Source organism: Leishmania martiniquensis, chromosome 36 (genome assembly GCF_017916325.1).
Source record: "Leishmania martiniquensis isolate LSCM1 chromosome 36, whole genome shotgun sequence".
Classification (NCBI taxonomy): domain Eukaryota; phylum Euglenozoa; class Kinetoplastea; order Trypanosomatida; family Trypanosomatidae; genus Leishmania; species Leishmania martiniquensis.
The window spans coordinates 1,727,217-1,744,062 of NC_090171.1; the positions used below are offsets into that span (position 1 = coordinate 1,727,217).

At 59.4% G+C, this 16,846-nt stretch overlaps 3 protein-coding genes across 3 annotated transcripts; all 3 read left to right on the top strand.

Annotated features, from left to right (window-relative positions):
- Positions 1–1,335: 1,335 nt before the first annotated feature.
- LSCM1_00469 (uncharacterized protein) lies at positions 1,336–9,018 on the top strand (the record flags this gene model as incomplete). The annotated part of the gene is made up of 1 exon (XM_067318120.1): positions 1,336–9,018. The coding sequence occupies one exon, from the start codon at positions 1,336–1,338 to the stop codon at positions 9,016–9,018; it is 7,683 nt and encodes a 2,560-aa protein (XP_067174225.1).
- A 1,246-nt stretch (positions 9,019–10,264) lies between these two features.
- LSCM1_00470 (uncharacterized protein) lies at positions 10,265–11,716 on the top strand (the record flags this gene model as incomplete). The annotated part of the gene is made up of 1 exon (XM_067318121.1): positions 10,265–11,716. One exon carries the CDS (start codon positions 10,265–10,267, stop codon positions 11,714–11,716), a length of 1,452 nt encoding a protein of 483 aa, XP_067174226.1.
- Positions 11,717–12,854: 1,138 nt separating this feature from the next.
- On the top strand, positions 12,855–15,437 carry LSCM1_00471 (uncharacterized protein; the record flags this gene model as incomplete). The annotated part of the gene is made up of 1 exon (XM_067318122.1): positions 12,855–15,437. One exon carries the CDS (start codon positions 12,855–12,857, stop codon positions 15,435–15,437), a length of 2,583 nt encoding a protein of 860 aa, XP_067174227.1.
- Between the last annotated feature and the right edge of the window lie 1,409 nt (positions 15,438–16,846).

Below are 16,846 nucleotides of genomic sequence, written 5' to 3' on the forward strand. Positions count from 1 at the left end.
TACGGATTTGCATTGAGTTGGCTGCGCGTGCTGTCAGACTAGTTTTTTTTTCTCCTTTCTTTCACTGCTCCTCCCTCTCCCCGGCCATCTACTCTTCTACCCCTTTTCATTCACAGAGTGACCCTCCACTACACACGGCATCAGTGGCCTGCCCCGCCCGCCCCCTTCGCTCCTCTCTCTTCTCTCCTCTTTTCGATTGTTTTGAGGTTTACTTCTTGGGCGACCGCTCTCCGTCCACTTTATGTACTGCAATACTCCGCCTCCCTCCATTCCTCCCCTCCTCGAGCGTATTCGACTGGTGTTTCTTTGCCGCGCTTCGCCTGTCTATTAGGGGGTTGTCTGTTCGTTTTCGTTCCCCCAAGCGCAAAGATAACGGATCACCGGCGCCGCTTGTGTATCAGAGGCCCCTCCTCCTCCCCCTCGCCCGCCTGTTCCTGGGAACGTGCGCCGGAATCGAGCCCACCCCTTCCGGCTCATCCCCAAGCTCTGTTTTCATCCCATCTTTTCCTGTGTCACTTTTTTTTCTCCGCCCCGCTGTGCGACAGTGTGTGCATGTGCTACATTTTGTGCTTCGTTTGTTTGCTCTTTACTGGAAGTCGCCCTCCCTATCTTTCCCCTCTCCTCTCTTCCACCCACCCCTTCTGCACATTGCTAACGTCTCTCTCAACACATTTGCTCCTCTCCGCTCGTTCTGCCCCCCCTCTCTGTGCAACCCCCAGCTTCAGGGAGTAGGACGGTGTCTCAGACACACACACACACGCACACGCAGAGAGAGAGACGCACAAGCAGGCAGACAGACAGACGTGCAGTGGTTCCTCACCTCCGTTACGTTTCGACGGCTTCTTTGCTGTGCGCGCGTCTTGTACACAGTTTCCGCTGCGTTCTCCGTACTCCTTCTTGTTTCTGTTCGCTTCACAGCGCCACCACTAGCCACCCACCCACTCATTCCTCTTATTCCCCCGTTTATCGGGGGGGTGCCCTCTGCTGCTCTGCTGTGAACCGCGGCTCCCTATCCCATTCCTCTCCCCCTCCCACCACCACCCTCTTTTTTTTTCCATCTCCCCGCATCCTGTGAGCGTTTTCGAAGTTTTCTCTCTCTGCTTTGCTTTGCTTTCGTGCACCTTTTCTCAAGCTGGTGCTCCTTCCTATGGGCAATCGCAAAAGCAAGAGGGGCAGTGCCTTTCGCGGTCGTTTAGTATTTGACTGTTGCAGAGTAGAGCGAGGGAGCACGGGCTTCGCGAGGTTCTGCTGGCCCTCGATCGGCCCCGTTGGATTACCTGGTGGCATAGGAATCGCCCTCCCTCTTTTCCAGTGCACGGGAGCTCTACAGCTGCTATGATCGGCTCGTTAGCATTACTGAGCGATATTCGCTCAGCGTACTTGGCAAGCTACGACAGAGCCGAGCGATCTGGAAACGAGGCTTCCCATCCCGTCTGCGGCGGCACCGACCAGACCAGCGCGGGCTCTGCACCGGAGAACGCGCGAAAGCGCCTCGAGGAGCACCTCGGGTTCTTGTGCACGGCCATTTGCATTGCGGGGGAAGACTACGTACGGTCATTTCCAACGAACCTCTATGTGCCGCTGCTGACGAAGATCTTAACTGCCGCCTTAATGGCTCGAAGAGACAACGCCTGTGCCGCCAACCCTTTCTTTTGGGGTGGATGCGAGAGCAACATCTCGTCCACTTTCAATGCCACAAGCCAGCATCTACATGAGGTGCTGCCAACTCATCGCTTGAATGGGATTTCGTCCTTATGCATGCCGTGCATGGGAGTGCAGGCCGCATCACCTGTGGAGATCCTTGTACTACGAGCGCTCGCGCTCATTGCGGATATCGTGCCCAACGGCAGCCGCGCCCTTTGCCCCACCAAGACCACGGACACCATCGCCACACTGGCGCTGTACCTCAGCGATCCAGAGTTCCTAGCTTTCAACGAGGACCTTTCGGAGGAGCTGCTCAAGTGCTTTCTGTACGTATCTGTGGTCGCCCACGATGCATGCCTCGGCGCGCGGGTGCCGCTGCGTTTAGTAGAGCTGCTACTGGTGCTGGCACCCCTCCACCTGCGTCTCTTGTGTGTGCAAGTAATGTCCAACCTTCTATCGCGCGCAATAGAGTCGGACTTGGAGGAGGTGTGGTCATCCGTGATGGCAAAGTTTCTGGAGTCGTTCGATAGCTTCCTCTTCGAAAGCTCGTTTCGACTAAACTCACCCGCCACAGCACGCCGGGCGACAGCGAGTGGTTCCTCGACGCTAACTGCACCACCGGCAGCACCTGCGGCGCAACGGGCATCGACAGCAGCCACTACCACAGCCTACAGCACCTCTACCTCAGAGCGCTCGCTCTCATCGAAGGAGGCGACGCTGCTGCAACACTACATGGAGGCTATTTCTCACACTGTCGACCGGCTCTTTGTCGGTGTGGACTCGATGAAGGCGCACATGAAGCTGCTTCAACGCATTATTCAAGTGTGTGTACAGCTGCTGCATCTGTCTCTTAGCCTCGCGCCCGCCACGTGTGGCGAGTGGGTCCGCTCCGTCGCCCTCTCGCCGATCATCGGCTTCTATCTGGCCAATCCGACGCTGGCGGTGCCGATGCTGCTACAGCTGCGTGTCTGGGAGGCCGTTTGTGGATGTATGCTGAGGCTCGTGGAGCGATGCGAGGCCGCGCCAAAGGCCTTTAGCGCAGCAGCCGGCGGCGGCACTCGCGAGCGCGAGATAGCGGCAGGTGCACGCGCTAGCGATGTCGCCAGCAACGGTGATCGCTCTGCCAACTCAACGTTTTCCGCCGCGTCGCCCTTAGCGTCGTCGTCGTCACGCTCACGGAGTGACAGCGGCGGGCACGGCGGCGCCGATGCGGCGTCAGCCATTCCGCGGCCAAGCGCAACCTTGCGTAGCAGCCCTGCCCTCACTACAGGCCCGGTGCTCACCACAGATGTAACCACGATCCCCTTCATCGCCGATGAGCTGCGGCTGCTGCCGTTGTTGGAGTTCCTTCTTGTGCTGCTCCCATGCGCTCGCCGCGAGCACTCTCACACCGACTTCCGCAACACAACGCTTCCGTACTTCGGCTGGACCTGGGAGGACGACTTCCACAACGAGATGGAGTGCAATGAGACGCTGTCGCGGCGGCTCGAGCGCGTGTATCAGCAGACGCGCAAGTGCCGAACGCACGAGCTCTTTGCCGTAACGCAAGGGAAGCAGCGCATCTTTTACACCGATTTCCTCAGCAAATCGTTCCTGAGCGAGCGGCGGGAGCGCCACTGTCTGCATCGTAAGCCCCTCCTGACGGGCTACATACATGACACGCAAAACGCACTCCGACATGGCTGCACGTGCTGCACCTCGGAGCCGGCCCCCCTCTTCTCGACCTGGGTGAACCGTAACTACATGCGGCTTCGCACGGCAGATACCCAGGCTGGCGAACAACGCCGGGGACGGAACAGAGACGCTGCCGGCGACGCCGGGGACGAGAATCATGCCTCACCAGCGGTCGGGCCAGCATCGCGAGAGACTGCGACGATGCCGTCCTTATCGCCGCGATCGCCGCGCGCAAACGGTGCCAGAGGCGGGGAAAAAGGGGCTGATTCCCCTTCGTCATCGCCGCGCGAGCGCGGTCTTGTGAGCTCGCCCCAAATGGGCGGCGTTGACTCCAGAGACGAGGACGGCAATCGCGATGCCGCGACGAGACAGTCGGCACGTGCCGAATCCAGGGGCCCGGGAACACCTCGGGAAGGCAGCCGCGGAGCCGCGATCGTCCACACTGGTGGCCGTCTTCCTCGCTCCACGCACGACGAGGCGGCTGAAGAGAACGTCGCTGAGTGTGACTTCAGCAGCAACACGAGCGCAGTTCAGGGTGAGTCGCTACCGCGCCGCGCGCGCCGCCGCGGTGGTAAGTTAGGCTTTCTGCTATGTAGGTGCGGCAGTGACGAAACTGCAACCTCGCAGAATCGCCGCCGGCCGATGCAGATGAGGGCCTACCTACCCGAGACCCCGGCCTTTCCGCACCACCACAGGCGCCCGCTTGCCATTACAATGCTGCCGATGGATGCAATGCTGGAGGGCCCTGGGGAGCGTCTGCAGGCTGACCCAGCGACGCGCAAGGCGTTCCTCGGCAAAGGCGTTCTCTCGAGCATCCTGTCCACCATGGTGCCGGCGCTGCTCAGCGTGCTCGACAATTGCGTCAACCCACTGGTCGCGCGGCACAGCGTGGCGCTGCTGCTGCGGTGTCTCTCTCTCAGCGCCGATTTGCGAACCCAGGTGACAGGGGAGTCGATAGAGTGCTTACCTAGTGGCGGCTCTGGAGAAGAGGGGGCTGTTGTGATGGCAGCGTTGGAGGCGGGTGAGAAGAAGGGGCGGCGGCGCATGGCATTCCGTAAATTGATCTCGGGAGGCAGCGGCCGAAATCCGAAGGGGTGGCAGCGCAGGGAGTGGGAGAACGCGCAGGCGGCGCTGCAGCGACTTCTTCCTTCCCTGCGCGAAGTTTTGGTGAGCCTTTATGTCGCAGACGGCGTGAGCATCGTGGCGGAGCGGCAAGAAATTTTTGGGCCCGTGCGCGACGACCTCTTGATGAGGGACGAATTGGCCCGAGTCGGACTGTCGTCCGATTTTTTCGGCTTCCAGCTGGCTTTGCCTTCCGAGCAGCACGTCTGCACAGCCGATGCGATTGTTCTCCTCCTTGGCCTCTTATCCACCCCGAAGTCGACGATGAGCGTAGCATCGGCGGCCAGCTTGAAGACGTTCTGGAAGGGTAAAAGGGTGAGTAGCCTGCACATATCACCACGACTCAACATAAAAGATGGCATGGACGCCGCCGCTCAACTGTCGATGGCTCCATCGATGAGCTCGTTTGTGGTGAGCGCCCAGGAGTCCGTGGTAGAGCACTCAAGCTCGCAAGCAGCACAGGCGGCTCTCCAATCGCAGCTTTGGCGCTCTCACCGGCTCACGGCGGCTTCTCTGACGCCATTAGGATCTCCAGCGTTGCAGTGCGGAAGTCCTGTCTCGCAGGAGGACCATGTACACGTCATGCGGCCGTCTCCGCCGACGTCGCGCCCCGCAGGCGCGCGGCGACATGACAGCGTTGAGGGAAAGATGAACACGTTGGCGTTCATCGGGGCCGGTGTTCAGCACTCCCCTCACATATCCCCCACGACTCGCTCGAGGCCATCCAGTCCCTCTTTTTCACAGACTGGTAACACAAGCGGTTCAAGCAGCAGGGACTCAGTGCACGATTCCTTTTTCTACACGCCCAACGCAGCTTCGGCGAACAGTGGCGGCCTCGGCGGCGGTGGCGTCTTCACTTTGCACCAGAGCTCGCTCCTCGTCAGCTACGCGAGGCAGATCGTGAGCCGATCCCGTAAGGTGTGCGGTGCGGCGCAGAGGATTCACGAGTCGATGAATGAGAAAATGTACTGTACACGCTGCGTGATCGGCTCTTCAGAGGCGGGCAACGGTGAGAGGCCGCCGTCGCGGTCGAGAGAGCTCACCTTGCGGCTCTTTCCTGACGCCAGCTGTCCGTACCACTCCACTTTCCCTGCCTGCGCCGAGACGTTTTTCCATGCCTCGCAGGCATTGCTGGCGGCCATGCTCGCTGCGGGGGGGCCACTGACCGCCACTTCTACCCCATCCGTGGCGGCCTCACGGCGCCCGTTGACGGGGCCGGAAACGGCCGCCTTCTCGGCTGTTATCGCCGCTGCGCCACCACATGCCGGTCGGCGTGCCCCTACCGCTTCTTTCACCGCCCCGCCCTCTGAAGGCGCGGACACCGCGGTGCCAATGCTCAGTCAAGTAATATCGCAGGTAAAAGGAGAGGAGGTCCCGATGGAGGTCGAGCTGTCTTTCATTCCGGCGACGGTAGACGCAGCTGCAGTGCAGAAGGCTATCAATCGTGCCATGGAAGACGAAACTGGCATGTATCGCCGCCTCCCTCGTGCGCTGCGCGGCGTACTCGGCTTCTATGACTACTGCAAGCAGCTCAACATCGAGCTTCGCGCTGCTGTCGTCGAGACGCCGGAAGTTCTGGGTAAAATGGCAGCCGATCTGGAGAAGTGGCTGCTGTCACGCGCGCGGCAGCGTGAGGAAACTGGGCGCTCTACCACCAGCTTTGCACTCTCTAGCTACAGGACGAATCATTCTTTCGATTCTAGTGCGAGCCGCGGCGTTGACGGAGCGCCTGTTAACCAGCAGCACCTCCGCCTCGACAGCACCGCTCGCGGAAAACTGCTCTGTTTGACAGCAGACTTTGCCGCAGCCATTGGGCGTGATCTCGGGCTCGCCACGCTCGACCTCGCCCCTTCTGTGGTGATGAAGCAGCCCTGCAGCTTTCAGAAACGTGCAAGGCGACTGAAGATATTTGATTCGATTCGATACCTTGTGTGGCGTCCTTTGAGCATTGCCTTGGAGCTGAAGAAGTCTCGGACCCCCGAGCCGGGGCAGAGTAGCAGTCTCACGATTCCTGATGCTGCCACAGCAGGACCGCGAGATGCGACGTTTGCCGAAGCGCCTGTGGTGATGCTGGGACGCGCTGAGCTGCCCATTGTCGCTGGTGTGACACTTCGCAACGCCGTGTTGTCGGCACTCCCGACTACCACAATCGGCTCGCTTGCGGAGGCGGTGGCCGCGCAGATACAGCTTCCACCAGCAGCTGGCTCTGCGTTGAATAGCTTTCTCAAGGCCTCTCAGCAGTCGCCGCCTACAAAGCCCTTGTGCGCGATGCAGGAGTCTCAAGGCTCGTCAGATTCGGGCTCTTCGACCGCAGACGCGGGGTCCGTGCACTTTGTGAGCCAAAAGACCTTCGAGAAGCGTCACACCGACACATCTGCGGTAGGGCCTCCCATCACTGCGGACCGCATTCTATTTTTTTTGAACGACACACCGCTGTTTTCGCCAATGACGACGCTGCTCGACGCACTGACCGCCTTCTCGGTCAGCGGCGCAAGCCTGCGTGACCTTGTTGCGATGCAGCGGAGCTCGTCGGAGTCCGCGGAGGTGTACAATGCCAAGATCGCGCTGACGCTGCCTACGCTGCCGTTTTGGACGATGACTCATGTTCTGGGGCTTGTCGTGCTGGCGGAACCACTGCCAGCTTCGCTGATTCTCGACTTGGCTACAACGATGTCAGCTTCTCCCGAGAGGAGCTGCTGCTGCTGCTGCGGATGCGATGGGCTGAGACCGGCGTTTCTATGTAGTCCAAAGCATCTCTTTGACGCGGCGCCGCCGAGTGGTCCTCTCGCTCTCTACTCTGCCCTCTCTACCTTGATGCGGGAGGAGGTTGGGAGCTCGCCGGCGTCGCTGGAAAGCGACCAGCGAAGGCTGAGTAGCGCTGTCGTGCACGAGCTTTACCATCAGCTGAATATGTTCATGCTGCCACCGCTTCTGTGGTGCTCCGGCATCGGTCACGCTGCCGGCGGGGGGCCGGTAGGCGAGGTCGCCAGCACTGCCGCCATGATGTCGGCCGCGGCGTTTCCTCTGCCGTCCTATGTGCTGTGGCACTATCCTTTTATTTTCTCGGCGGAGATGCGCCTGTCAATTTTCAAGTTCTTCATTTCAGCGCAGCGCTCGCTGAGTCGCGACGAAGCAAATCGTCTGCTGCAGAGCCATCGCCACCTGCTCGTGCGGCGTGCATCACCAGAGGAGGGGCGGGCGGCGGCGAGCTGTGCGGCAGGCGGCACGGAGAAAACCCTCGACGTTGTGGGGCTGGAGTGGCTGTCAGAGGAGGTGGCGCGCCGCTACCGAGTGACACTAACGGTGCAGCGTCACAATGTCCTGCGCTGCGCGGAGGAGCTGATACGACTAGCCACTTGCAACGTAACGGTAGACGTGGCCTTCGAGGGTGAGGCGGGCATTGGGAATGGCCCTGCGATGGAGTTCTTTGAGATGGTCGCGGAGGAGCTTGTGGACCCAAAGCATGGCCTGTGGCGCACCGAGCCAGTCCCAGATGAGGAAGCGACGGAGTCACTGCCCCCGCTGCCTCTAAGCACCAGCTCGTATCCGCGCATTGCTGCGGACGTCGCACCCCGGCGCCGGCGCCCGTGCACGCCACTTTTCCCTGCCGCGAAGCAGACCCCAACCAGCCTTCACTACTGGAAGCTGCTCGGCGTTCTTCTTGGCCGTCTGCTGGTGATTGGCGCCACGAGCCCGCTTAGCTTTCACCCATTGCTGTTGCGCCGCCTGCGCGGGGAGTCACTCATATCAACCGAGACGGAAGCGTCTCGAAACATGTCTCAGCTGGACGCGGCGCTGGAGCTCACGCTGTGTCGACTAGAGACGATGAGCGATGACACCCTGGCCGCGTGTGAGCTTTTTTTCACCATCCCTGCGAGCGAGGCGGACGGCTGCGCGCCTGGTGCGAGCGAGGAGCAGCCGCTCATGCCCGGTGGCGCCAGTCGCCAAATCACGCCAAACAACGTGTATGAGTACACACATGGCGTTCGGAGGTACTATCTGCAGACCGTGCTCGATCTCGCCCTGCTGCACTTGCGCCAAGGGCTGCAGCTCACTGTAAACCCGCTGTACTTGCAGCTCTTCAACGCGGACGAGCTGGGGCGCCTGCTGTGCTCGCCTCAGGATGCCAAAATATGGGAAACGCGAGAGCAATTCGCGCGCCAGATAGAGCCGGCGCATGGATATCATATCAACAGCGATGTGGTGCAGTATCTGCTTGATGTCGTGCCGTCATGGAGCGCGCAACTGCAGCACGCGTTCCTGAAGTTTGTCACCGGCTCCAGCGCCGTGCCGTATGGCGGGCTCACGCGGCGCATCAAGGTGGTGCGCCGCGATGTAGACATATCTGCAGTGGATTTGTCTGTGACCCCCACCGCCCACTCATTTGGCGCCAACTCTGACGGGCTGGTCACAACCTCGAGCGTAGGCTTTGTCGGCACCAACTACGACAACAGCTTGCCAACCGTCAGCACCTGCTTCTTATACTTGAAACTTCCGCAGTATAGCAGCAAGGCGGTGCTGCAAGATCGACTTCTCTTCGCCGTCTGCGAAGGACAGAGCTTTTTTTCGTTAACTTAGGGGAGCATTTATCTGGAGTCGTTTCGCGCAGGGGTGAGCGTGTGTGTGTGTGGTTGTCCGTATAGCTGTACTCCCTTCTCTTCTCTGCCGTCATTCTCGTCAGCTTTCTCAGCACCGCGCTCGCACCTGTTCTTCGTTGCCGCGGTCGCTTCACATTGGGTGCGTTCGATTTCGTGGCGTCTGAGTGATCTTTTCCCCTTTCACGTCGATGGTCTTGCCATGTCCTTCCCCTAAGCTCAGAGAGTCGTCGTTGCCATTTCATGTGTGGTGCTGGCGCACGTTCTCTTCGCTGCGCTGCTGAGCGCACGATACACGTGTGACAGTGAGTGCGCTTGGCGTGTTCGCGGCCCGCTCCTCTCACTCCGACTCCCTGTCGCTTCTTTGCGATAGGGGTTGTGGCGCTTTTGTGGCATCGGCAGAGATGATTCCTGCGTACTTCCTTGCCTACTCCCGTCCCCTTCAACACGCTTTCGAAGGCGAAGCGGTATCGAGAGAGACGTGATGCTGAAGAGGTGACTGCGCAGCATGTGAACGGAAGCTCATTGACTGCGATGAGGTGAGCATGGCTCGTTGGGAGCCGCCTGCATGCGGGAAGACTATGACGCAACCGATTGTGCCGAAAAGGTCCTGTATCCAGTGGCCTTGCATCCTTTGAAATGACGCGAATGTTTGTGTGTGTGCACTCATGCAAGACTCTAGAGGAGGACATGTGTGAGTGAGCGGTTCTCAGAGACAGTCTCGAGAAGGAGCGGGCGGGCAGAGGGGAGGCGAAGGGGATGTCAGCGTGTAGTTTCTGACACACTCCGCGGCTCATCTTGCGCCGTATCTGTGCCATGCAGGTACACCCCCAGGCACACACAACCTCCCTCTGTTCCCAGAGCCAATGCCTCTTACCTTCTTCACCCTGCGCATCTTTTTATTCCCCCCTCCCTCTCTCTTCTTTGCCACCTTTACGCATCGCGGTAGGCGCGTGCGCCGTTTCGACGGCGAAACGATATGGTGAAAAACGCGATTGGCGGAGATCTTAAGAAAAGCGACGAGCGCTTTTTCCTGCCTCTTTTCTCTTGTAGAGGAGCACATGCAGGCAGTGCCAGAAGTGTGTCTCCTTCATTCGACAGCTTACACTGTGGGAAAAGGAGAGCCAAATCCGGCACCGCACCACAGCAGCACCAGCAGCAGCCACCACGGCCGAGAGAGAGACGCTTGACAAGCATCTGCCCACACAACTGGCGTCGTCTTCGCGCGGATGGTGTTTCAAAGTCACAGCTGCGCCGTCACGGCAGCAGGGGCGTGCACTAAACGTCACGCCTCCAATGGCAACAGCCACCTTGGCGCTCACCATGGTGCTTCGCCCACCACCTCGTCTGCAAGGTTCTCAGCTAATAGGGCTGCAATCTCGTTAAATGCGTGCGCATCCACCGCCCGGGTCAAGCCACCTTCCTACCTGTACCGCTCTTTCATGGGGCACTCCACACGATTCGCAGCGGTGCAGCCTCCGCTTACACGCGCCGGTATCACGCTCCTCGAACGTGAGTCCTTAACTCATAGCACCCCAAGCCGCATCAATGATCACATATGTATCGCCATGGTAAAAACACTGCGCTGGCTGGCTGATCGCGCCTTTCGAGAGCGGTACATTCACCGAGCAACAATGTTGGTAACCGTGGCTGCTGCTGCTCCGGCGGCGGGCTCTGTGGCTGCCTACTTGCGCATGCTCTTCAAGCGGCGCTGCAGCGGCAGCACCTCCAGTGGCGTCTCAACGACTCTGACTACGGCAGAGGCAAGCTCGCCGTTTCTGGCGTTGGGCAGTTATCCGAACGCCAGCCCTGCACTCTCGGCTCCTTCTGCCTGTCGCTCCTTCGCCACAGCACGCCTGTCACTCCACATGCCTGCTCTCAGCGTCGCCGAAGGCGCGGGGGCAACCTTAGTGCACTCCTACGCGGACGAGCTCCGAGGCATGCTGACGCAGTGCGAGAGCCATGCCGTGCATTATCAAGTGCTGAGCAACATGGCTGATATTACGCCTGCTGAGCGTGGCCTCGTACTCCTGCTGCAGGCGGTACACTTTACCATCTATCTGATACTGTTTCTCTGCTACCCGCGCATGGGCTTTCGCCTCATGGCGTACACAGCGGAGGAGTCCTCTGTCGTATGGACGCAGATGGTGAACGACTACGACCTCGGCAAGATTGTCGAGCGACGTGTCCCTCAATTGGCCTTGCATTACTGGGGTCTAGACGGCGCGTTCACCGCACAGGAGCCTTCGGTGCCGATGCCGGTGACCCCACAGAAGCAGGAGATGGCTGTTTCCGAGCCCCGAGAGGGGCGTGTAGCGGAGCAGATTCCCGTTGCCGATGCGCCGAGGTCGAGTGCCTCCCCTCATGGGGCCGGTGCCGTCCGAGGGACTGCAACGCCTTCGTCGTCAGGCATTGACGGTCATGCTTGCGGCCCTTCCGTCGCACCCGATCCTCGCGACGATAGGGCTGTGGATGGGGAGGTAAACGAAGGGTGCAACCTCACCACTTGTGAAGTTGGAACTGGTCTGGCGATGCACACCTTGACGCTCCGCGAGGTGGTATTGCTCATCCGCTCTGATGAAATGGTCTTTCGTGATCTGAATCACGAGCTGGCGAATGAGCTAGATAGGCAGCCGAGCTGGCTGCGGCGCCTCCTGCGCTCACGCGGCGGAGGGAAGTAGTGGGGAGCTCATACTGCGCAACTTTGCCAGCAGCGAAGGAAGGATGTGTTGAAGCCAAGCTATGCAGTGGTGGCGATGCTGATGTAGGAGGAGGCGGGACAGTGCTCTGTCTCTCATTTTTGCAAAGAAATGGATTGAGGAGGCGACTGGTGCCTCTTATTCAGCCGGAGGCTCGAAGCGGCTCTCCTCAGTACTCTGATGAAAAACTAAACCGTCGCACAGAGACATGAGAGTAAGGAGGCAGAGCGCTGCGCACTCCTGTTACTACTCTTGCTCACCTACTTGCCCTCGAACGGAGGGCGTGAAGATTACACCATTGCGTCGGCGTTTCATTCTTCAGATTTGCGCACTGTTGGCTTGAGGCTCTGTGGGCGTCGTTTGTTTCGCTTTCACTCTCTGGTATCCGTCTACCCACGGTGTGACTGGCGTGAAATACACACGCATACATACATATATATATATATATGCATGTGTGTGTAATAGAAGAAAACGAAATCAATTAGGGCGGCGCCAATGTGATGTGCGTCTGACCTTTTTGCTCTTCCGTGCAGCGGAAGCAGTTACGCGAAAGATTAGCATGACCTCTTGTCTACGCATAGGTCGGCGATGAAACGCCGACCCCACCGTTCCTCCGCTCCCCCGTCTCTCACGCCCCCTCGTTCGCCACACGTACGATAAGCCTCGCCTCGCCGATTGGTGGGTTTACGGGCTGTCTCCCCATTGGCAGTAATTGCTGCCTCGGTAATGTCCTCCTTGACGTTCTTGCCGCTCCGTCTGTTTCTTACTTGTGTGACTTTCAGCCAGCGACCGCGCCTGCTTGTGTCACGCACCTCCAGAGAGCGCCACATTCGGCTTCATTTGCGCAGCTCACCATTCGACGGCGCAACAGCCGAAGAACTAAAGGAGAAAGAAGTTGAGAGGCCGGAGAAAGAGAGCAGAGTAGAGCAGCACGGGGTCCGTCGCACTCGCATAGAATCACGGGGCGCTTGGTTGGACACACACCAACACATGTGACTTTAGATGTGGCGTTAGGGTCTCTTCTTCCTTTCCGCCTTTTCAGGTTTATTTTTGTGAGAGCACAACCACACTAATCGCTTTCGATTGAGCTCCCAACTCTCTCTCTTCTCTGCTGCGTGAGATGAGCAGCACTGCAGAGTGGAGCCGCTTCCTCGCCTCTCTGGAAAAGCGAGGGGTGCGGTTTGAGCAGGTGCAGTACGCTACAGACCGCCAGGAGGTCATCCGAGCCACCGGCATCACGGACGCGCTGAGTGTCGCGGTAGTTGAGACGGAGTGGCAGCGTCAGTGCAACGGTAGAATAAGTACAGCAGACTCGATGGCACCGGGCCGCCAAGGCTTCCTGGCCAGTAACCTCGCAGGGACTCGCAGTTTGGCACCACTACTGTCTCAGCCAGCAGCTGGCGAAAGCGGGTCAGCTGCGTGTGCGAAAGCTTCCAACAGCGGCGCCGGTGGCCTGCCAGCTCTTAACGAACCTTCCCAGCTAGCAAGGCTGCCGGAAGAGATGCAGGACACCGTTCTGGCGACGGAAGTGCTTGCGGCAGCAGTCGGACTTGGTGGCATGTTCCTCCAGCACACGCCGGTCGCACCCGACATTTCGAGCAGCTTCACCCTCACAGGAGGCTTTCAAGTTTCTCCGCTGGTGCCACCCTCGATGCGGAGCCTGTGCGAGACTGTCCTGCCGGTTGCCGACGCCTTTGTGGCACTTCGCTGCATTGAAAAGGCCGAGTACTCCAGTCGCAGTCTTGTGCTTATGGCACTGGGCGAGGTGGTCTCTGAGATCAACACCAGCTACGCACACCAGGTGTCAAAGCTGCAGCTGTGGAGCGAAGGTCGACCGATGCCGCTCATGGGCGTGGTATCCGAAATCCTGCGAGTCGGGCATCACGTCGTGCGACTGCGACAAGTGTTGCCAATGGATCTGATTTGCAGCGCGCTCGCTGAAGCGGCGACAGCGTCACCGACTCTCGCCTCTCCCTCTACCGGGCTTGTTGGCCCTCGCATCTTGAATCATCTGTGTGACCAAGTGAACAAGTACGCCGGCAGCTGCGATGATCACGAGCTACTGATGCTGCTACTCCGTCGCTCGCTTGTCCCGTACCTGCGCATGTTGCAGCGCTGGATGCACACCGGCGTGCTAGACGACCCGTACGGTGAGTTCTTCATATCGGAAGCCTACCGCCCATCGCGACCAGCGCCGACAGCGGTGAGCCACCACCAGCAGCGACACATTGCCCAATTTTTCCTAAATGAGCTAGCGCCATCGATGACAGGCAGCGGGGGTGGTGGCGAAATCGGAGCCGGCGGCTCCAGCACCGCTTCTCAGGCCCTCTTCGGCTCGCATAGACGTGCAACTGCGCAGCAGGACGTCGTCGCCTTTGACCGCCGTTTCTCTCTCAACAAGAGCCTGGTGCCGGTGTTCCTCAGCACACCGAGCCGCATAGCCAAAATGGTCTTCTTCGCTGGTAAGTACTGCTGCCTTCTGCGGGAGTATGGTGCGGCGCTCCCGGCATTTCGCGCCGCGCCAGTAGTCAGCGGTGCTGCGGCTGCCGCCGCATCTGGTCCCGACGGCTGTGGTGAAGCCTTGCTGACCTGGAGTGGAGCGGACCAGCTTCAACGTCAGGTGCAGGAATCCTTCGAGATTGCCAGCGGCGCTGTGATTCAGTTGCTGTTTAGCCCCTCTATTGACTTACTTGGGCACCTCAAGTCTCTGAAGCTGTACTTCCTCCAAGAGCGTGGCGACTGGGTGGTGGACTTCCTCGACAGCGCTGACAGCCTCCTGGCTGCATATCCTGATCGTGTCAAGCCGCACTCGATGCAGGTGCTGCTGCAAGCCGCCGTGGCCCGCAGCTGTGCGAGCGACCCCTACCATGACCTGATTGGGTGCAGCTTTGCGAACTGCACGTTAGAGGAGCTACTGCAAGAGCAGAACCGACAGCGCGACAGTGGCCGTGAGCCGACCAGTATGGACATCAGCGACAGCGCAGCGGCGACGCTGCCATCTCGACGGAGCGTGGGCGGCGGTGGCGGCGGCGAGGTGGATGCTCGGCGCAGTCTGGAACTGCTCCAGCTTGAGACGGACCTGCAATGGCCGTTGACTCTGGTTCTCAATGCAAAGGTTACGCATCGGCTCAACATTATTTTTCGGCTACTGATTTGGATAAAGACGTGCGAGCGGCGGCTTTGTGAGTTGTGGTATACAAACGATATCCTCGGTGAGTTCAGTGCCGCGTACGGGTTGAAGCATCAGTTTGTGCAGTTTCTTCGCCAATTTCAGTTTTACGCCGCCCACTTTGTGCTGGAGCCGCTGTGGAGTCGCCTCATCACGCGCATCGGCCAGGCGGACAGCGTGTTCGCCATCTCGCAGGCGCTCACGGACTTCTTTGAGGGTGTGGAGACGGGGTTGGTTCTCTCCAGCACGCAGCGTTTCCGCAGCCTCGCGCACATTCTGGAGCTAACGGATCGTTTCTGCGCGGTGGGTATGCACAGCAGTACGGCGACGATGCCGCTCATTGAGGCAACCCTGCACTCTGTCGAGGACCAGTTTTTACGTGCGCTATCGGAGCTCGCCTCGCCTATCGGTCCTGACTACCCGCAGTTAGTGCCTCTACTCACGTGGATCGACTTTAGCCGATTCTATGACCAGAACAACGTTTACCATGTTCAGCACAGCGCTGCAAGCTGTGCGGCAGGCCGCAGTCTGTGAGAGCGAGGGGGAGGGGAAGGTGCAGGTAAGTGGGAGCGGCGCGATGGGCGCCGGTGTGGGAATGTAGGGAGGAGCTGTGTGCCCACTCCTTGGCAGCATTGCAGGTTGTCGCCTTCATGCCGCTCGACCGCTTCAACGGCGCACGCTTCGGCTCCTGCTGCTTTGCTGCTAGGAGGGTGCAAACCAGTATACAGGCCAAGAACCACGCGGTAGAAGCGTGGCGCGACTCACGATTTGTGCGAGAGAGGACGGAGGTGATTTCGCGCCATCGCTGATGCGTACATAAAACAGGCGGAAACCTCGCGCTGTTGGGAACCTGTGCGTGGCATTGTCGGACGCGTTCGGGTGGGCGGATGCGCCCCGGCCGCCAGGCGCGTCTTCGTGGCCGAGTGGTGTAGAGTGGGTGGGTGGGAGTCTCCGTCGCTTTTTTTAACGTTCATCTCCCCGACGACACAGGGGTTTTGGGGAGTGTTAAGGAAGGAAAGAGACTCTTTTCGTCGCGGCTTCGTCCCCCCTCCTCCTTCCCCCGTGCCGTCTTCTCATGGTCGCTTCTGTGCTGGGGGACGTTCTCCCCCCACCTTCCCCCACTGTGGTGTCTCGCCCGCTGGCGCAGCTCGTATTCATATTCTTTTTCTGTGTTGTTGTTTTCCCTCAAGGCGCGTACGTACCGCTGAAGGAATTCCTTCCCGCTCCGCCTCCTCCAAATCCTCTCGCCGTCATTCTTTCGCCCCCCTTTTTCTTGCTGTGTGTGACCATTAGGTGACAGATAGGGTGACGGGCTAGAGAGAGAGCACGAAGATACGAGCGCCTAAACAAAAAATGGCAGCAACTGCTTCCAACGCGCACACCAAAGGCTGCAAGTTTCGTATGACACCTCCGCTCTTTCTTCGCTCACATGCAGGAGGATTCTATACCCTCAGCTCACTTTCTCTTTCGTCTCAACCTCCCCGCACACGCAGATGCACACACACAGGTGTTCCTCCCACGTGCACACGCATCGTTGACCTTAGAAGAAGAGCGGAGTACTGCCCTTAGCGCTGCTTTTTTTTTTTGCTCTCGCCAGCTGAAATGTGACAATCGGAAAAGACGTAACGCAGTGTGTTGTCTCTGTCGAGAGAGAGATTTCTCCGCCAAACGCAAGTGCGGATGGCGCCTTGGCGTCGCGACTGCGGCGCAGCTGAATAGCCGCTTCGTGGGTCGTGATCTCGCGTGTGCGTGCAGTGTTCGAGGGCTCGTGGCTTCCCTCCAAGTAGGACGGGCCCAAAGTTGCGGCGCACAGAGAGGCACGCGCACCTTGACGAGCACTAACGATTTCATCACACACGCACGGGCCGCTCGCCTTCTCGGGCGCCTCCATCTGCGCGAAGCGCAGGACGATACGCGGGGCAACTCAATTCCCTACATGCGTG